This window comes from Leptosomus discolor, chromosome 2, assembly GCF_034619465.1.
Source record: "Leptosomus discolor isolate bLepDis1 chromosome 2, bLepDis1.hap2, whole genome shotgun sequence".
In the NCBI taxonomy this organism is placed as follows: Eukaryota; Metazoa; Chordata; class Aves; order Leptosomiformes; family Leptosomidae; genus Leptosomus; species Leptosomus discolor.
Window position 1 is genome coordinate 99609711 of NC_141392.1, and position 18585 is coordinate 99628295.

Genomic DNA, 18585 nt, shown 5'->3' on the forward strand with positions numbered 1-18585 from the left:
TCTCTTATGACGGCTATCTTCCTCGGTGGACATCACTGAGATCTATGGAGATTATCTTGACAGTATCCGATCCCTCAGCTCATCTCACAGTTAACAGGGAGTTACAAATGTGGAGCGTCTCCCAGCTTTCTGCTCCTGAAAGAGATCACCAATAAACGAAGTAAATGAAAGAGAAACTCTGCCTGTTGTAGCGTAATATTTGCTAATTTCTTTTTTTAGCTACTGGAAGATGGTATCAATTCAGACCAATTAGTACTTGAAATTTGGCATATCTCTGCAGAATTGGGACACGAGCTGCATCGTGGTTTCTGTTGCCTCTATCGTACAGGTCTCATCCAGGGACTACTTCAATATTTTACCCAATTACTACTTAGAGCAGAATGTATAAGCAGTTATCGGAGCAGGGATCAGAACCCAGCACTTCCTTCTCCCCAGAGAGAGCCTTGTGTGCTCTGATGCAGAGCACTATGCTTCCTTGTTCTCATTCCACACCAAGAAATCTTGAACTTTTTTTTTTTTTTTTCCCTACCTTGGAATACTTCCACAACCAGGAGGTTGTTGGTTGTTCCAGAATAGTCTCCAGGCTGGCTGCTGGGAAGTGAGGGTTTGAGCCTAGGTTTCAAGCTTCTTAAGAGAATAAGGAAAAGGCAAACAGCTGCTTCACTTACTTTTTGGTTCCAAAGAAAGTAGTGCTCTCTGCTGTTACAAAAGGATGACTGAGGACCAATTTCAGGAGAAGGTTTGGGAGTGCCTTACGTCCCTGAAGAATGAGATGCTGCATCATCGTGGGTGACCAGGTTTTTTTTGGCTACTTAGTTCATACTAAAAACTCAGTTTTGCATCACGTCACTTTTAGACGTGCAAAGTAGATGGTTATCCAGTAAACGTGGTTTGATGCAACAAAACTGCATTGCAATGTCCAAGTACATACGTGGATCTAGCCCTTTATACATTTTGAATTTCATCCTCAAATAACCTATTTCTTTCATGAAAGTTGCCTCTGTAAGGTTATTTTCAAAGTCGGGGAATGGTTGAGGTTGACCTATTAGCATCCAGAAAAGATCCCATCTCCTTTTGAAAGCCTATGAAAGCATCAGAATTTCCTTGTATAAATAGAATCACCGGCTCAAAATGCATGTGATAGAATAAACACTGAATGCTTACTTCCATCTTCTACCTTCAGAAAGAAAGAACGTAAATTCTCTCTATAAAGCAACAATTTGTCTTGATGTTTGAAAAGCTTACCTGTTCACAAAGGTAGTTTTACATGTCAGACCCTTGATACTCAGGAGTTTCAGATTTAGTGTATTTGCCTTCCAGCCTTCTGCTTATTGCCTTGCAACATTAAATACAAACCCAGAAACTCTGTAGTTACATTTGTATATCCTGGTAATGTAGGCACTTTAAAGCATGGATGTTCTCTCAAATGACTGGCACAGAACCAGAGAAAAATACTCATTTAATATGGCTGCGTCTCCGCTGGTGGATTTTTTTTTTTAAGCTTAAGCTCAGTATAGTTGGTTTTACATTTCCCTTGTTTGTATTTTCATTTGTATGTGTGTTTTGAATTTTGATCGTTTCTGATGACATGTAGCCCCAAGGGACTCACATAGCCTGATTATATATGTTGGATATCTTGTATTCTGCATTGCATTATCATCTAATCAGGTTAAAGCGGTAAAGATTTACTAATGGGAACATTCAGTTGCCCTAGATTTTGTCTGAAATTTATTAAGTTATTTTACTTTAAATCATTCAATCTGGGATGTTAAAGGACAAAACCAGCCTGTTACATTCAACTAATATTCTAAATTACTCTAAATTAGGAGGAATTTTGTTGAAACAGACTCAGCAAAACCATGATTCAAACACTTCATTTCTGTTCATATTTATCCATTGCCCACAACGAACATAATGAAATAAAATGTATTCCAGGAATTCTGAGATAGTTTAGTATAAGTGAAATATAAATAGCTCATAACTAAACTGAAAATTAAATTTCAGTCAATGTCGACCTGTACTTCCCAACAGCTTCCAAAAACCAGCGTGAAAGCGTCACTGCAGTGGAAAATCTTCTCAAAGATAAGATGTGAAAGTACAAGATACTTGATTAGAATTCAGTTGGCCAGCACAATCTCTGATGTGTCATAAAGTTGGGGGATTTTTGCAATATGACGTTAATTCAGTATCAGCCTCTTGCCAGCTTTTGCCAGCCTGATCGCTTGACCGAGTTTAAACCCTGATCTCTGCTAATGCTTCCGCCTCGAGGAATGACAGTGCAAAAACCCACCGGTCTTCTTGAGGGTATCGGATCCTATTTAGGGGTGGCTTATCTGATATATGGTGTTGTGCATTACCTTGTATTGTTTTCCAGCTATACCGTCCTCCATGTAGTTTGCACCTGATCTTCTGCAGTGCCTCACCTGTGACAGACAGTCCTTCTTTCCCTCCTCAGAGGAAATCATGCCTTGGTTCTTGGCCAAATCCCTCTTACAAGAAGTGTATTAAATACTTCTTTGAAATCATACCCATTACTGGAAACCAGCTTGCTTTTATAGTACAGTAGCAAGCCTGACCCTCAGGTGGCTGCTGCAAATCAGCTGATTACAGAGAAAACCCTCGACACTGGCAGAAATGAGTTTTGCCCTCCTAAATGCTTGTCCTGAGCGCTGTGCCTCCTGAGAGGCAGCGGTGAGGACTCCCTGTGCAGTTTGCATCCCCCTGCGGTACCGACGGTGAAACGATGCATTAAGTTTAATCCTGTACTTTGAATGCAGAGCACACTCCGCTTAGATCGGCCTACGTATGACCAACAGGCTTCAACGCACAAGCTGTTACATGCATAACTACTGTGCAAATTCAACAGCTCCTGCTGGTCAACAGTGGAGGCTACAGATAAGTCTTTAGGCTAATAAGCAGAAGGAATGCGTAATGGGAGGCACGGAATCAGCAGCTATAGCATCTGGGCTGTGACCTTACAGGTCTTCAAGCTAACAGGGGTCAAGCCCTGACCTTTGCTAAGTCCCAGAGTAGGCTAAGTAAGGATGTGGCTGATCAATATTTTAATGGGTATAAAAGACACTTCACTCACATAACCCAAAAAAGTGTTGCGCATTATTAACAGTTACGTTTTTCACTTGCATACAGCAATGTGCTTTACAGAAAAATAACAGAAGTGCCTTACATATTTTGATTTTAACAGCATGTAACCATTTGGGACTTTTTTAACATGCTGTCCTAATATGCCAGAACCCTCTTCAGGATAGTACAGATGTTCTGCATTATTTTCTATTTTTTAAACCAGTTAGTATGTTGCTGTAATTATGGAATGCTTACTTGGGACTTACAGCTATGGCACAGAAAACGTGTTTGCTAGAAACAAACAATCCGGTGGGATGAGTGCTAAGCGTGTTGTGAGCAGTGGCTGCACAAAAGGAGAACAATTACAGACTTCTTATCAAAGCTATTAATTTACTCAAGTAAAACAAATAGTTGTTCAGTTCATTACAAACACCTTTGGCATAGCAAAGTTGAGATTCTTAAATATACTTATGTGCTCAATAGCTCTGTGTACAGATTACTCAGAAGTATCTCTACACTGAATAAAAAAGTAGATGGCAATTAAGTTAGAAGTTGGCATTTCTTAGATGCAAGTTTGCTAGATTTTTGCTATTATGAAAAATTCCTTTCTGAGCTTCCTACCTTGCTCTGAAAATGAGACAACGTGATTCCTGAAGAGTTAGTAAACCAAAGTGGGTTTTGTTCCTTCATTTTGTTAATGCATGCCTCTAAGGTAGAAGGGCAACTTAAGAGGATAGCTAGTAGTAATGCCCATAGATGACAACAATCATTCTACTACTGCCTGTTCAGTTTGATTTCTCAAAAACAGGGGAGTGGGGTCCTCTCACATAGCTTATCTCCCAATGTTGTAGCACAGCTGACCAGAAGGACAGTCTCTTTTTCCCTAAAACTGACATCTCAATAGAGCATATGGAGGTCCCTTCCAACCCGGTATTCTAGGATTCTACGATAATATGTTCAGTGGTGTATATGGAACCATCACTCAACAGTGCTTTTTGTTTCTAAGGGTAGGAGGAACTACAGAAGGAATTGTTATTATAAAAAATAAGAATGGGCTATTAAAGCCTCTTTTGAGAAAAGGAAATCCTACTGGATAAAAATCATAGTGTACTTTCAAAGATAAACACGAGAGTTGAGAGATCTTTCTTCAAAGCTTCAATAACAACTGCTATTGCACTTTGTCCTTGTATATTCCAAGGTGCTACATAAATACTAACAAACTGTCACCATAGCACCCTCACTACACCATGCCTGGGCTCTTCCTAATTTTCACATCATAAATGAGAAATGAAGGTGAAGAAATTGAAAAGCAAAATCTGTCTCCATGGGTTTGTGTGACCTAAAGATATTGAGGGTTGCTGAGCAGCCAACGGAAGATACAGGCCCAAAGCAGGATGTTCAGAGCTGGGATTAAAGGGAGCACTTTCTCTTTACGGCAAAATCTGGAGCTAAGGACAGGCCACAGGAAACCTAATCCCTGACTAAGCACATCAGGGGCCCTGTTAGCCCCACCTGCTATGCTATGCCCTCTATACCCTGCAGCAAGCCGTGCACTTCGAGCTCCCATCAGGAAGACACTTGTATGTGACCACCCTGCTTTATGAGATCCTAGAGAGTTTTAGTTTATTATATAAACTGGCAGCAAAATATTTGCAGCACTAGAACTAATGACGAAGGCAATCAGAGCTGGGACCAGACATCTCATGTTTCTGTTTTTCTGCACTTCCCTCTTGCTCTTTCCACATCACAATACAGTGAACAAGAATTCAGTTAATTGGTTTTATGTATTTATACCCTCCCTCTCTCTCTCCCCGCTTTCGAACTTCACCATCAAGTACTGTAGAAGGAGAAAAGAGGATTGGGACAGAAGTGAAGGAGGTCAGGAGGAGCAACCACTAATAAGAGATCCCCTCTTATTTAGTGGATTATTTAACTGTATGTTATTGGCAGTTTTATGCATAGCAAAGACTGCATCACGTTGTTACTCTGGATTATGCAGGTTTTGAGTTTTACAATAGGCAAAATACTCCCCCATGTAATAACGATTCACTTGTCCACCCCATGAGAACAGACAGTAAAAAGGTTCAGACAGCAACAATAAATTTTATCAGATCTCAGTCACGATACAAATTTCTTTTGTAAGTAAAGGTACATTTTAAGCTGCTTAAAAAAAAAAAAAAAAAAAAAAAAAAAAGGGCTACAAGCCAAGCCTAAAATAATAGCTGGTTTAGTATCAAAAAATCTGGACTCTAGATGGGCTGAACGAGCATTGTCTCAGCATAACAAACATACTACACCTCTTCAAGTTCAGAATAGTATACCCCCAAAAATTAACATCATGCCTGGACCAGCATCAGGTTACACTTTTGAAAGACTGTCACAGCAGCTCCCACGTGAAAACACGAATCAAACCCATCGTTTTCTAGTCAGGTGCCCTGGAGAAACCACAAGTCTCTCCAATCAGAAAAGGCAGAGGAAGAGAAATGGCACCTTGCCCCGCACCGTGTCCTGATAACCTGTGCATAACGTTGCATCCTAAATTCTCAACATGGTGTTAAAATGTCATCCTTCAGGCATCTCCCTTTCCCACCTCACCCAAAACGGGGAAGCCAGGAACGGCAGCAGCGCTATCCCCGCACTGCATCAGCGCTGACTGACGTTCCGGGAAGCGCTCTTGTTTTGGGCAGCCGGGAAGTCTGAACGCGGATTCAGTCCGTAAAGCCGCGATCGGCCGTTTGGTCGCCGAAGCCGCCTTGGCAAAGCGTGGCCGACAGCCGCCTGTCGCGCCCCGCTGCCCACGGGGGCTGCTCTGAGAAACCCCATTTCCTCCTCCCTTCCCGTCCCCGCCCGCCAGCCGCGCCGGGCCGGGCCGCTCCCGGGGGAGCGGGGCAGCAGGAGGGGTTCCGCGGCGGCGACGAGGAGCCCGGGCTGGGCTGGGCTGGGCTGGGCTGGGCTGCCGCGGGCGTGTGTCTTTCCCACGGGCGGATTTACGTGACCGATTTCCCCAGCAGCTCGGGGATGGCAAAGCTTTCCCTTGTCCTGGCGGGGGAGCCAAACGCTATCGATTGGTAGCCCGGAACGTGTTTTTTTTTTTTTTTTTTTTTCCTGGTTTTTTTTTTTTCGGTTGTTGTTGCTGCCGCTGCTGCTGCCGGGTTTATTGTTGGGAAAGCGGGAGGCTGCTTTGCGGGCTGGCTGCCCAGCCGCAGGCCACCGCTCTGCCCCATACCTCCCTCCAAAATGCATTCCCACTAGAGACCGGCTGGTTTTTGGAGGATCACCCTCGGCGCTCCGCACGCGCACCCCTTTCTCTCCCCCGTCCCCAAATTCACGGCGATGGTGAGCGGTGCCCCTCTCCCCCGCCCTCCTTTTCCCGTGGGATGCTTTTCGGCCCTGCGCTCCGAACCGCTCCCCACGCACCCTCCCTCCCCCCCTCCACGTCTGTCTGTCTGTCTGTCTCCCCGTGCAGAGCTCCGGCAACGCGTCCTACCGATGCTCCATGTCGTCCTCCGCCGATTTCTCCGACGAGGAGGACTTCAGCCAGAGGTCGGGGACGGTGTCGCCGGCGCCGGGGGACACGCTGCCCTGGAACCTGCCCAAACACGAGCGGTCCAAGCGGAAGATCCAGGGCGGCTCCGTGCTGGACCCCGCCGAGAGGGCCGTGCTGCGCATCGCCGGTAAGGCGCGGCCGGGGGCCGGCGGGGAGGGGGCGGGTGGGGGCAGGAGGACCCCACTTCCTCGCCGTTCTGAGCGCGGGCCCGGCGGGTCGTGACTAAGCTCTTTGGCCGGGTTTGCGGGTCGGGTGGATCGATGCGTGCGGGAGAGCCAGCGGGATGCGCGCAGGTGCGCCCATTAAACTTTCATGCGAAAACGCATTCGCTGCGCGGGGTCCGCAGCCGTTCAGCCGGTGCCGGCGTTTGGGCTGGGGGAGCACCCCCGCCTCCCCGGTGGAAGCGGCGCTGGGCCGCCCGGGGAGCGCGGAGAGGCCGCGGCGGAGGCGGCTGGGGCTGCGCGGCGGGGCGAGGCGCCGGCCTTTGTCCCCGCGGGGGGACGGGGTGGGGGGGACGCGGAGCGGGATGGAGCCACCCGGTGTGCCGGAGGCGCGGGCGGGCGCTGGTCCGCGGCCCGGTGACAACTGGTGTGGAAAATAAGGCGGAGGTCTGCTTCTCCCCGGCGGAGGCTGGAAACCGCCTGTAAATGGATCCCCGGAAGATGCGGCGGTCCTCGGTGCTCCCTGGGGACACCGCTGTTGTTCCCCCCCCCCCGCCCTTTTGTGTGTGTGCCTCCCCTCCCGGGACACCACGTCCCAGGGTAACGCATCTCAACGGCGCTTTTGGGGGCAGCAGAGGCCACGGCGGTAGAGGGTGGCTCTGCGGCGGCAGAGGGTGCTCTGCGGGGCCCGGCTCCCGCTGTCCGCTGAAGGCAGCCGCAGGGGGGGGTTCCAGCGCCGGCCCAGCCGCCCGCGGAGCTCTCCGCCGCCCCCCAGGCAGGGTGCGCGGGGCGGGGGCCCGGTGCGGGGCCGGGGTCAGGGCGGGAGGGACCGCTCGGGGGCGGGCCCGGCGCCGGGGTCAGGGCCGGCGGGCGGTGGCGGCCCGTGGGGCGCAGGCGCGGTGGGGACGCAGCTGGGGGCGGTGAGCGGCGGTGACACCTGCGGCGGGGCCGGGGCCGCGCCTGCCCCGCCCCGCCAGGCCCCGCCGCGCCCCGCCGCCGGGATAGCGGGGGGTCCCGCACCGGCCCGTTGTCAGCGTCGGGGGCTGGCCGCGGGGTCCACGCCCGCGACCCCCCGGCGGTGTCCGCCGTCCTGCAGCCCCTCAGCGCCAGCGCCGCAGGGCGACGGTGCCCTCGCCGGCCCCGTCTGTGCCGCGGGCTTCGCGTCCCCGCCCCGGCGGCCGCCGCCACCACCATCCTCGTTCTGCGGGAGGCCGGGGCAGAAACACAGGGGACGGGCGGGAGGCGGCTTCGGGCCCGAGGCGCGGAGGCCGAGCTCGCCGGCCCGGCAGGCGGTGCCTCGGCGATGGGGTTGGAACCAGGGGGCTGCGGCGGGGAGGCGGTGGCCATCGCCTGGCTGGGGCCGCCCCCCTGCGCGCTCCGAGGGGCGGCTACCGAAACCCGAGCGGCCGGCGGGGGCGTTGCCTCGGCCGGGCTGGCAGCGCCCTCCCTCCCTCGTCCCTCCCGCTAGCCGTTGGGTTTTTCTTGTGCCGTCCCCGAGGCTCCTGGCTGCCCGGAGCCGCGCAGGGCAGCGGGCAGGGCTAGTCCCCGGCCATGGCTGGCTACCTCTCCCCTGGCGCGTACTTCTACGCCGAGGAGCAGGAGTACCTGCAAGCCTACGAAGATGTCTTGGAGCGGTACAAAGGTAGGGCGGCCCTCCCCGGCTGCCGCTTGCCCCGCCGGGCGTGGCGGCCGCAGGCACGGGAGGCTCCGGCGCTGGCGGGGGCGGCCAGGTGCGCCCGTCCCCGCCGCCGGCCCGGGGGGCGGTGGGTGGCCCCGCGCCCTGCGCCGTGTCCGCCTGTGGGCAGGGGCCGTCGGCGGCTGCTGCCGTGCATGAGAACGCCGCCTCTCCCTCGGCAGCGGGCGAAACGAGCTCCCTTGCGCTTAAAAGTCTTCGTCTTCGAATGAAATGCGGACGTCTGCGTCTCGATGTGCATTTGTATTTATAGCTTCGGTTTATTTTGGGGTTTTTATGGTGGTCGGGCAAAGAGCGATCTTAGTTGGTGTAGCACCTGAGTTTTGTCGTTAAATACAGGGGATAAAAAGGCGTTTATCCACAACAAAGATGCATACAGCTAAATTTATCTTGCTAGAAATGTAAATTACATTGCTTTCTTAAATTAATCGAGATGGAAGAGGTGGTTTGGGAGACATGATTCATTGCTGTGTTTTTCAGTGTATTCGCTAACACTAAATCTGAAAATGCTTATTATCGAAGGTGTTACAGGTCTGATTTTAATTCAAGTCAAAAAGGGATAGAGTTAACTGTGCAGATTGAATCTTCATCCCAGAAATAGTTTTTACAGCGTGTCACAGCATATGCTGACATTTGCAGTGCTGAGTCCTTTTTTAACGGTTGGGGAAGAGATAGGTTAGATTTTATTTCTGAAATTTTTTAGCTGTTTGTTTCCAGTCAGTTCTAAAGATTTTGGTTAAATGATTTCCACTGGTGGGAATGGGAGTGGCATGTTTAAGACAGCTTCATTTGAAGATGCTGACAGTTCATTTTATTTAATCCAGGTTGTTAGTGGCAATATTTTGAAAAATAAGCCCTCTACAGATGGTTATTTTGATGTGCAACTTGTCAGGTCTGAGTATACTTTATACCTGTGCCACTTGCAATTTTGTATGTCATTAACAGCATTGACTAATGACTCCTTTGTGTCTGTTGCCCATTGTGTCAATGCAGCTATGGAGCATGTGCACTGTTTCTGTACCGAAATGCATTAGAGCATCTTAGTTGAGACACAATTACGGTTTGTAATGGATCATCTGTATTCCATTTTCTCCTATTTTTTAAAAAATCATCAATTACTTAATACATAGCTGAAACGATTTTTGTAAAATTTTAAAGCAAGTAGACGGTTTACTTTGTAAATAAAGAAAACACTGAGAAAACTTGTTTTTCTCTTCTGGTTCTAATCCAAAGTAGTACTATTCTGCTTTAGATTACCTTTGGTTTGCTGCTCGAGTCAGGTTTAATGAGGTTCATTCTCATACAAGTTTGTCTACTTGCTTAAAAAAAAGGGAAAGGTATTAGGCCTAATTTCCCCTATTTCAGTGAGAGATTTATCAGGGAAGGGACTGAAAGGTTTGTTCTTTAAGTATTGGGGGACAAAGGCATTTTAATTAAAATAAACTCCTAAAACTAATTCATATGTCTATTAGAAATAAAGCACATTCTGGGAATATTTCAGTATAGTGTGTTGTGGGGGTAACATGAGGCCCATTCCCATGCTGTTTATTCACAAACTTTATTCAGCCATTGGGAGCCAAGGTAAAGATTTGGACTTGTTTTAATTAAGATGTATTGGAAACCTGGGAAACACATTATTTTGTAAAATGTGTTTCCAAGCCGGTCATGATTTCCCATCCGAGTCCCAGTAGTATGACTTCACTACAGCAATTGTTGTTCTGATGACTTGCTATGGGAGCTGATCTAATCAGAAAAGAATTGCTACAATATAGGCTTTGAAGAGGGAGTGCCATTTCACTGAATTTCTCAGTTTTGTAAACACCGCCTTTAGTAATTTTCTTAATCAAACCATGCTGACTTTATATTTTTAAGATGAGCTCCAATCCATGATTTTAATGCTAATAGGTTTTTTTTTTTTTTCCTTTTTACAGTCTGCAGAATGCTCTCATACTCATCTAGGGCATTATCAGGGTGCCAAATTATCTGTGCCCCAGCTGTTGAGTACTGTAACTAGCAGAGTCAGCTGTACAAAATCCATTGCCTGTCTTGGAAGGCTTGGGATCGTACGATGCTGCATCATTAAGATGTTCAGGCAGTTAGAAGAGCAGTCCTTTTTAAATGTACAAAAATGAAATTTTACTCTTCATCCATTTCTGCAGCCAAAGTAGGCTGTGAACCTTGAAGACTGTGCGATAGCAAGTACCTTGTTGCTTTAACAGTTGAAACCAGGATATTTGTGTGTCTCCAAATTCTGTCTGCTGACCATGTCTCTGTCTGTGACAGTAAATAATTAGGCAACTGTTTGCTAAATCTGAGAAGAGCTGTTTGCTATGGGAGAAGAGAGTGTTGTTTTCTGATTCCTGGTCAGCTCAGTTCCTGGCTGTCATTTTTTTTTTTTCTTGATTCATGTAGTAATTAATTGGCAGTATTTCTAAAGCATTTTGATTGAAGAAAAAAAAGTCACGTTATCTTAGATGATTTAGAAATCAAGTTGAATCAAGCTACTTACTTGGGGGAAAAAAAGCTTCTTTGTTAGTAGCACCTCTAAGAATTCAAAGGCAGAGCCTTTAGTAGTAGTGGCAATAAAATGTCTATGTATTTTATCTGAAATATTTGACATGTTTCACATCTTGCTTGTGACTGAATAGGAAGATGAGAAGTTGTACAAATATTTATTAATATAACTAACAGTTCAACTTTATCTCAAAATCTGTATTTGAGTTCTCTAGAAGGTTTTAAAGAACTTAAAAAGCAGCAAAAGTAATTTTTTAAGTTATCTTACCGTTGCCTGGGAACAAAAAATCAATAAAATTATTGTTAGCTGCAACCTTCTTGATAAATAAGAAAATGTCAGATATTATATATTTAATTTTAAAAATATTAAATGCCATCTCTATAGGATGGTGTAGGTATGCATTTTTCCATACCAACATTATTTGAGCATTAAATATTGGATGGTCACCATTTTAAGCCTTAACTGCAGTGCATTCGTTAAGTTTACTCTGGTATAAATCTTAAGTAATACACCAAGAATCGAAACTTACATACATAGAATAGTTTGGGTTGGAAGGGACCTTTAAGGGCCATCTAGTCCAATCCCCTGCAGTGAGCAGGGACACCTTCAGCTGGATCAGGTTGCTCAAAGCCCCGTCCAGCCTGACCTGGAATGGTTCCAGGGATGGGGCTTCTACTGTCATTCTGGGCAGCCAGTTCCAGTGTTTCACCACCCTCCTTGTAAAAAATGTCTTCCTTAAATTTAGCTGAAATCTGCCCTCTTTTAGTTTATAACCATTACCCCTTGTCCTATCACAGCAGGTCCTGTTAAAATGTTTCCTCCCACCTTTCTTGTAGGCCCACTTTAGCTACCCTGTAGGCCCACTTTAGCTACCCTGTAGGCCCACTTTAGCTACCCTGTAGGCCCACTTTAGCTACCCTGTAGGCCCACTTTAGCTACCCTGTAGGCCCACTTTAGCTGCTGGAAGGCACCTACAAGGTCTCCCTGGAGCCTTCTCTTCTCCAGGCTGAACAACCCCAACTTGTTCAGTCTTTCTGTATAGGAGGGGTGCTCCATCCCCTGATCATTTTTGTGGCCCTCCTCTGGACCCACTCTGGCAGGTCCATGTCTTTCTTGTGTTGAGCACTGATCCTTCTGATATTATATAGTTCATTTCAGGTTAAACTTCTTTGTATTTTTCAGTTCAGGTTGTAAACATTTATTTAAATATCAATTGCAACAAGCTTTTCCTGCAAGATTTTGAACAATTACATAAAAAAGTTGCCTCCCTTTGACGTGGTTGAAATGGGCACATCTGTTAATAACTGCATGATTGCTGTCTCTGAAAAAGAGCTAATTCTTAGAGTTAAGTATTGAATAAATCACAGTTATTCAAGAATGTTCTTACAGTCATGTAAACTATAAACATTTAAAATATATAGTGTTATCTGCCTGTGCAGACCTTTTAATGGTGTAGATTTTGGCTCTACAGGAAACAGATACATTAGAAAATTCAGCTTGACATGAGTGCGCACAAAAAATACGTCCTTGTGGTTCAAGGACTTGACTAAATAGTTGTTAGTGATAGGAAACGTATCACATAAATATTTTCTTTGGATTGAATGCCCAATTACTGCTTCCTTAGGGTACTTCAGGCTTGCTGCATAGCCTCTCTATGGGAAGGAGGGGCAAGTGAGGGACTGGGGATAGCGAAACTCAGGTGGGATTGTTTAAACTTTGGTACATTCTGTTCCACTATTGGCATTTCTCTCGTTTTAAAAAGATCTGTAATGCTACACATTTGGCTGAAGCACAGCAAACAGTTCTGTTTCTGTATTCTGAGAACAAAGATGCTGGCAATGGAGAAGAGCTAGCAGGTCATCTGATGCACTTGGTTGCCTGTGTAGGGTTCAGAGGTAATGTAATTTGTTCTAATGATTGGCTAAGGTCAAGTAAAGCTATTCTGACATTGTTTGGGTACAATTTTTGAATTAAGATAAAATAGATGCCTGTCATCCAGCTCATTTGAGCTGACTTCAGGAAGGGACCATTTGTTCAGAATGGTTTTTGTACTTCTGAAAGTGAAGCTACAGTTGCATTTTAGGAATTGGAGGCTCCTAAATGTGTTTGGAGACTTAGTCCAGGGATATTCTTCAGAGATGGCTTCATAGAGCAAAGACAGGAGGGGCTGTGGCAGATGCTTCTGGCTCTGGAATCTTTCCATTTCTGAATTTCCTTATTTATGCTCTGAACTGAGGGGCCTGAACTTAGAGTCTGCAGAAGTCTTGCTCTTCTGGACTCTTGGCTGTGAACTAATCAGATTTCCTGCTTCAGGGCTTCTGGTTTTGAACTCAGAAAGAAATACTAGAGTGAGTAATTGATTAATGCTTTTAATTTATTTTCCTTTTCCTTTGGCGTAACAAAAAATGGTGGTATATAGGTTTTAGTTTTGCAGGGTGTATGAGGAATTTCCACCTTGGATGGTTTTCTTTCACCTCTTTTCAGGTGCTGGTAGTATCTAACCTTAGAATTGATCACTCTTGTGTGTGTGATTTGGTTTGGTGGTGTTTTGTTTTGTTTTTTTTTTTTTTGCTGACTAGTGGAGGGTATGTGTGGATTATCCAGCTCCATATCACCTAATCCTTTCTTTGCCACTGTGCAATTCTTCAGCATGACGATACTGTCATTTCCCTTGTTCCTAGCACATTTTCTACAGCAGGTTAGCCTCCTGGGAATGAAGTATTTTAGCCAACAAAAAGTGCCTTCAATTAGAGATGGAAATGGAATGGCATTTGTGCTGTGTGAAGTCAGAGAAAGTTACTGGACTCCTTGAGCCATGTAAAACCCGCGGTTTTACTCTTTCAACATTCATCCTTCTTCAAGCAGAAACTTCTCACTTTCAAATTGCTTGGACATGGGATTTTTTTTTTTGAGTGCGTTTTACCCTAAGTATGAACCAGATCTTGCTAATTTGACTTGTGTGAGCGCTTCACTTGAGCTAAGTTGAAGAGGTCTTAATTTTGTTGGAATGAATAACGAGAACCTGAATGTTAGCAGATTCAGTGAGGTTTTGTCTGTGTAAAGGCCTCAAGATTTGGGCAGCAGTTTCTGAAGTAGAGTTTGATGGTATACATTAACTGCGGTTGTGTCGCCATGGCTTTAAAAGATACATGTTTGGATGACGAAGGTGAGCAGAATTTGGCCATCAATTCAAATATCGTTGGTATATGAACTCGAGCAGAGATCTGTTTCGTTGCTTTGCTGGTACTTCCCAGTTTTCCCATTGAGTCGGGAACATCTTTTAAATAGAGCTCACAGGAATATTCCGTAATTCCTTTATTATGGGTGGGGGAATGAAAATAAACTTCAGTCATCATTGTGTTAAAAGGCTTGTTTTGCCTCAGTTTATATTTTTGATTGAGTTCTTTCCAATTGTTTGCTGTGATCTAGTTTGTTAATCTCTAGTGATATTTTGCTTGAAAACCAGATTATGCATTCTTTTTTTCCTCTACAGTGTTTAAAACATGCCTGATTTGAGGAATTTATTCCACTGTTTTGCTAGAACTTCAACATGTACTTGGAATTAAGTGTTTTGTAAAATAAAAATGGGCTTATTCACATGCTTGAAGTTAAGTGCAAGTATTTTATAAGTTCAGGCTTTAAAGAATAAAGTTTTGTAAATGTCAAATGTGAATACAGCTTATTGCTGCATGCCTGGAATGTTTCCTGTAAAACATCATTAAAGCCGTTTAATTTTACAAAGCCTTGATTTTTCTGTAGTGGGTGAAAATATTCATGTACTGAATGCTTTCAGTCAACCCAGCTTTCAAACAGGTGAAACAATGCTTACAAAGACACTTTAGTCCGTGGGTCAAATCCTGAAGGGCATGTTAATAGCCAGATCTTACAAGTTGACCTGTGTAGGCAGACTCGGGTGCTTTTGTGGGAACGTACTGGCTTCAGAAACCAACCCATGCAAGCCTCTTCCCAAGACTGGGGACCAAGTAATAGCTCAGCCTTTAATAAGGCATACTCCTGCTGAAATTGGTCATCCTTTAGGGCATTCCAATTTGGCCTTAGCTGCATTAAAAGCAAGTTAATGTGTTTCCAGATTTAATTATATTATGCCTGCTGAATACATCGTTTTGGTGTGGAGTGTATCTGTCAACTTCTTGGATTTTGTTCAAACGGACAATAGCTGCAGATAAATTGGTGAAAGGACGAAGATACTAGGCAAATATATTGAGGGTTAAATTCTGCACATTGCCATTACACAATTAGTGTAACTATTTCTGTAAGACAAGGAGGATTAGGCCTCTGATGGGCTTTTCAGTAGCATAGGCCAAAATCTGCTCTTGATTATAGCCACATGGCCCTTTTGAGCTTGGTTTGCTTTTAAATATATTTTTGTTGTTCAGTTTCATAGTTAATATGTGAAATTACAGTATTTAATAATGTGTTCCACAATGCGTATAAATACAGATCAGCAACTAATTTGGGTTCATAGTCCAATTGTGTTGGAAAAGTAAATTCGTTTGGCCTGAGATTCAGGTATCCAGCTATTTGACAGCTATGACACTTCGCACCACTTGGATCTAAAATTAGTAGAGCTCTTCTATACTGGGATTAGAGAGAAGTGTATGTGTTTTAGTTGAGAAAATCGGTAAAAATCTGACTCTTCATACATCTTTTGGAGGGATATTTCAAGCGATTTACAGATGAGACTGCAGGTGAACAGGGAAGTCCCCAAACGTCTTTTGCTGCATGCTGAAATAGGTATCCTGTCATCCTGCTTGGAGACTCTTCTTCTGCCTTATCAGGTTACAGTCTGAGTGTTTCTGATGTGATGAAGTCTTTTAGGCACTGTAGAAGCAGCATTAGAAAATGTGTGTGGTCATTTGGACAAACATTGTACAGTAATAATAATAACAATAAAAGCATCCTGAGCAATTCTAGCAAAAGAGCTTTTTTTGAGAGAGGAATGGCACTTGTGATGGTGTGGGTTTTTTACTTAAACAAAATTTCTGTTAATTTTGGTAGGAGTCAGGAACTTAGCTATCGACGTTTATAAATATTTAATGCTTTAAATTACTTTGCCTTTAGATAAATTTTTAATCTAGAGATGAAGGGTTTACATTATGTCCTGGAAATTAGAAAATGACTCGAGCCTTTGTCTGGAGAAGCCACTGCTGTATGGTCATACATAACTTCTGGGAATAAGGTATTGTTGCGAAGATAGTTCTGGTTTCAGAGTAGGATATTTTCAAAAGCGCACGTAGCAATTTGATTGCTAGCACCAATGGCTTTTAATAGAAATTAGGTACTTCACTGCTGTGTTTGCCTTGGAAATTCTCTCCCAGTGACTACACATTGTTTGGATCTTAACCTGATGCTGGAAACTGTACTATATAATACCATGTATTACAGGTTAGTTCTGCATTTAAAACTCAGTTTTTTAGAAGTTTTTAATTTGGAATCTCCTCTGGAGGAAAATTCACTTTAATTTTTAGAAAGAAAGTTGATTTCAGAATTAAGGACGTGATTCAAACATACCGAAGTTTTCTTTGTGTTGTATAGGTGACGTTTTTGTCAGGCTTTGTGACTTCTGTCTTCTTTGTTCAATTTTTAACAAAACAATTGCTGAGAAACATTTGTTGCGATTTTGGGTAGGTTTTTGTTTTTCTTCTTTGCAGATTATTTTTGTTGATGTCCAGTTTACACTAAGTCGAAGGAGAGAACAACAGACACAGATGAGCTATAGGAAGAAAGCCAAAATTGATTAGGTCCCTTGATGAAATTACCTTATAATTTTACCATGCTGAACAGGATACTTTTGAGTTGTTCTCTCAATTTTTTTAAAATAGAGCTCTTGTTAAGTCCATACTCTCCTTGTGAAGCCAGATCTAGCCTACCTCTGAGACTATCAACACAAATTCTAATTTTCTGCTCGTTTCTGTTGCAAATTATATTGAATGAAATAAAATTGATTCGTGTAAGCATTATATGTTTCTACTTAAATTGTACATTTATTTTTGCTTTCTCACAGATGTACATTTCTTTCAGATCTTGTGTTACAGTGAATCAGTCCAGCCATCCAACATGTGATTTAAGGTGGGTTTACAGTAGCACAGACCAGGTATCTGTGGTTTGCAGCATCAAACATTTATAATCTAAATTATAATCTAATTTATAAAGATGAGATTAGCATCCTAGAAACAATACATGTCTGTCCCTTGATATTTTGACTGCATTTTGGCTTTGGGAACCACATGATGCTCAAGAATATTTAAAGAATTAAGTTTACGCTTTGAGAGCATGCATGTCTCCACAATAATTTGCAATAGTATACTAAATGTAAGGATTTGATAAATAACATTAGAAAGTTGGGGATCATCTTTATTCTAAGCATGAAATGTATTTTGAATTTGGTCATTAGATTTTTGTAATTATTTCAGTGGCCAACTTTGTGAATAATCTGTTGGAGATACAGATGTGTGACTAAAATGCTGATGCTCTTTGTAGAGTTTGTGCTGGATGTTGGATTTTTTTTTTTTTTGCTGTTTCTGCAACTAGTGTGCTTTGTTGAGTCTACCCACCTCTGATCTTCTGTCGTTTGCCTTCTTCAGGGCATACTTCTTCATTGAAGTTTGCATGCCCTCCTCTGTTTCCCTAGTGAGAAATACTTCAAGTGGAGGGGGGGAAGCTTTTTGCTCTGTTCCTCACATCTGGAAGATCCAGTGTGACTCCTGTTCCCCTTTTTTCCTTCTTCCATCACTTTCAAGTTAAATTTTAGCTGTAGGTTGGATTCCTTCTGGGCCTGTACCTACAGAGTGCAGGCAGAAGATCAGCTTGCTTAGAGGGGCTTCTTGTGGGACACACTTGCACACCCCCTGTACCAGCTTTGCAGAGGAGTGAATCGTGCTTCCTCCTCAGACTGATCCCTTCCCAGTTGTGGTGCAAAAAGAGGAGACTTCAATTCCAGTCTCCTCCTGCCGGCCGCTGAAGCAGAGAGCGTGCATGGAGCACTAGCTCTAGTCCTAGAAAGCAGCGTGAGCTTCACTCCCTGAACTGTAGTTGAAGCTGTAGAGAAACCTTTGAGCTTTTCCTTATCGTAATCAAATGTAAAAAATGTACATGTGTGGAAGGAGATTTCTGAGGCGATGTGCCTGTGTGCTGGTTCCTGCTGTGAACTCGAGTTCTTAGAGTCAGGATAAAGCCTGACTGGGACTTGAGTCTGAGGTCATGTACTGATGCGCTGATGTCCTACTGAGAGAGTGTTTAAAGTGTAGAGTTTAATCCCTCTCAGTGAAAGTGCTGAGAGAGAGAAGAGCACCCAGGGGACAGACACTAACATCGTCACTTCTTGTTAAATGATTGTGTTTCCTTTGCTCTTGGTTTCAGTACTCTAACTTGCACTGGGGCGCGGGAGCATTGCTGTTTAGGATGAGAGAGTCAGTCTGGTTTCGTGCTTGGACCTGGTGCTGCCAATGAAAGCAAACGCTCCCTCCCTGCTGGGTGCGACCGAGTTAATTATGCAATGCCCTAAGATGTCTTCTGTATCTTAACTGCATTTTAAACACCCAAGACTTGTTTTCTGTGTATTGCCTTA

At 44.5% G+C, this 18585-nt stretch overlaps 1 protein-coding gene across 6 annotated transcripts in view; it reads left to right on the plus strand.

Moving 5' to 3' along the window:
- Window positions 1-18585, plus strand: part of DST (dystonin) — a 313666-nt gene that overhangs the window by 26996 nt on the left and 268085 nt on the right. For 3 of the 6 annotated variants that reach the window (XM_086461505.1, XM_086461508.1, XM_086461507.1), the window contains exon 4: window positions 6548-6755. In XM_086461505.1, coding sequence (XP_086317631.1) covers window positions 6548-6755 — 208 coding nt within the window. Of the gene's footprint in view, window positions 1-6547; window positions 6756-8340; window positions 8432-18585 lie in introns of those variants that run through there. The other 3 variants (XM_086461510.1, XM_086461509.1, XM_086461512.1) reach the window with 1 other exon arrangement.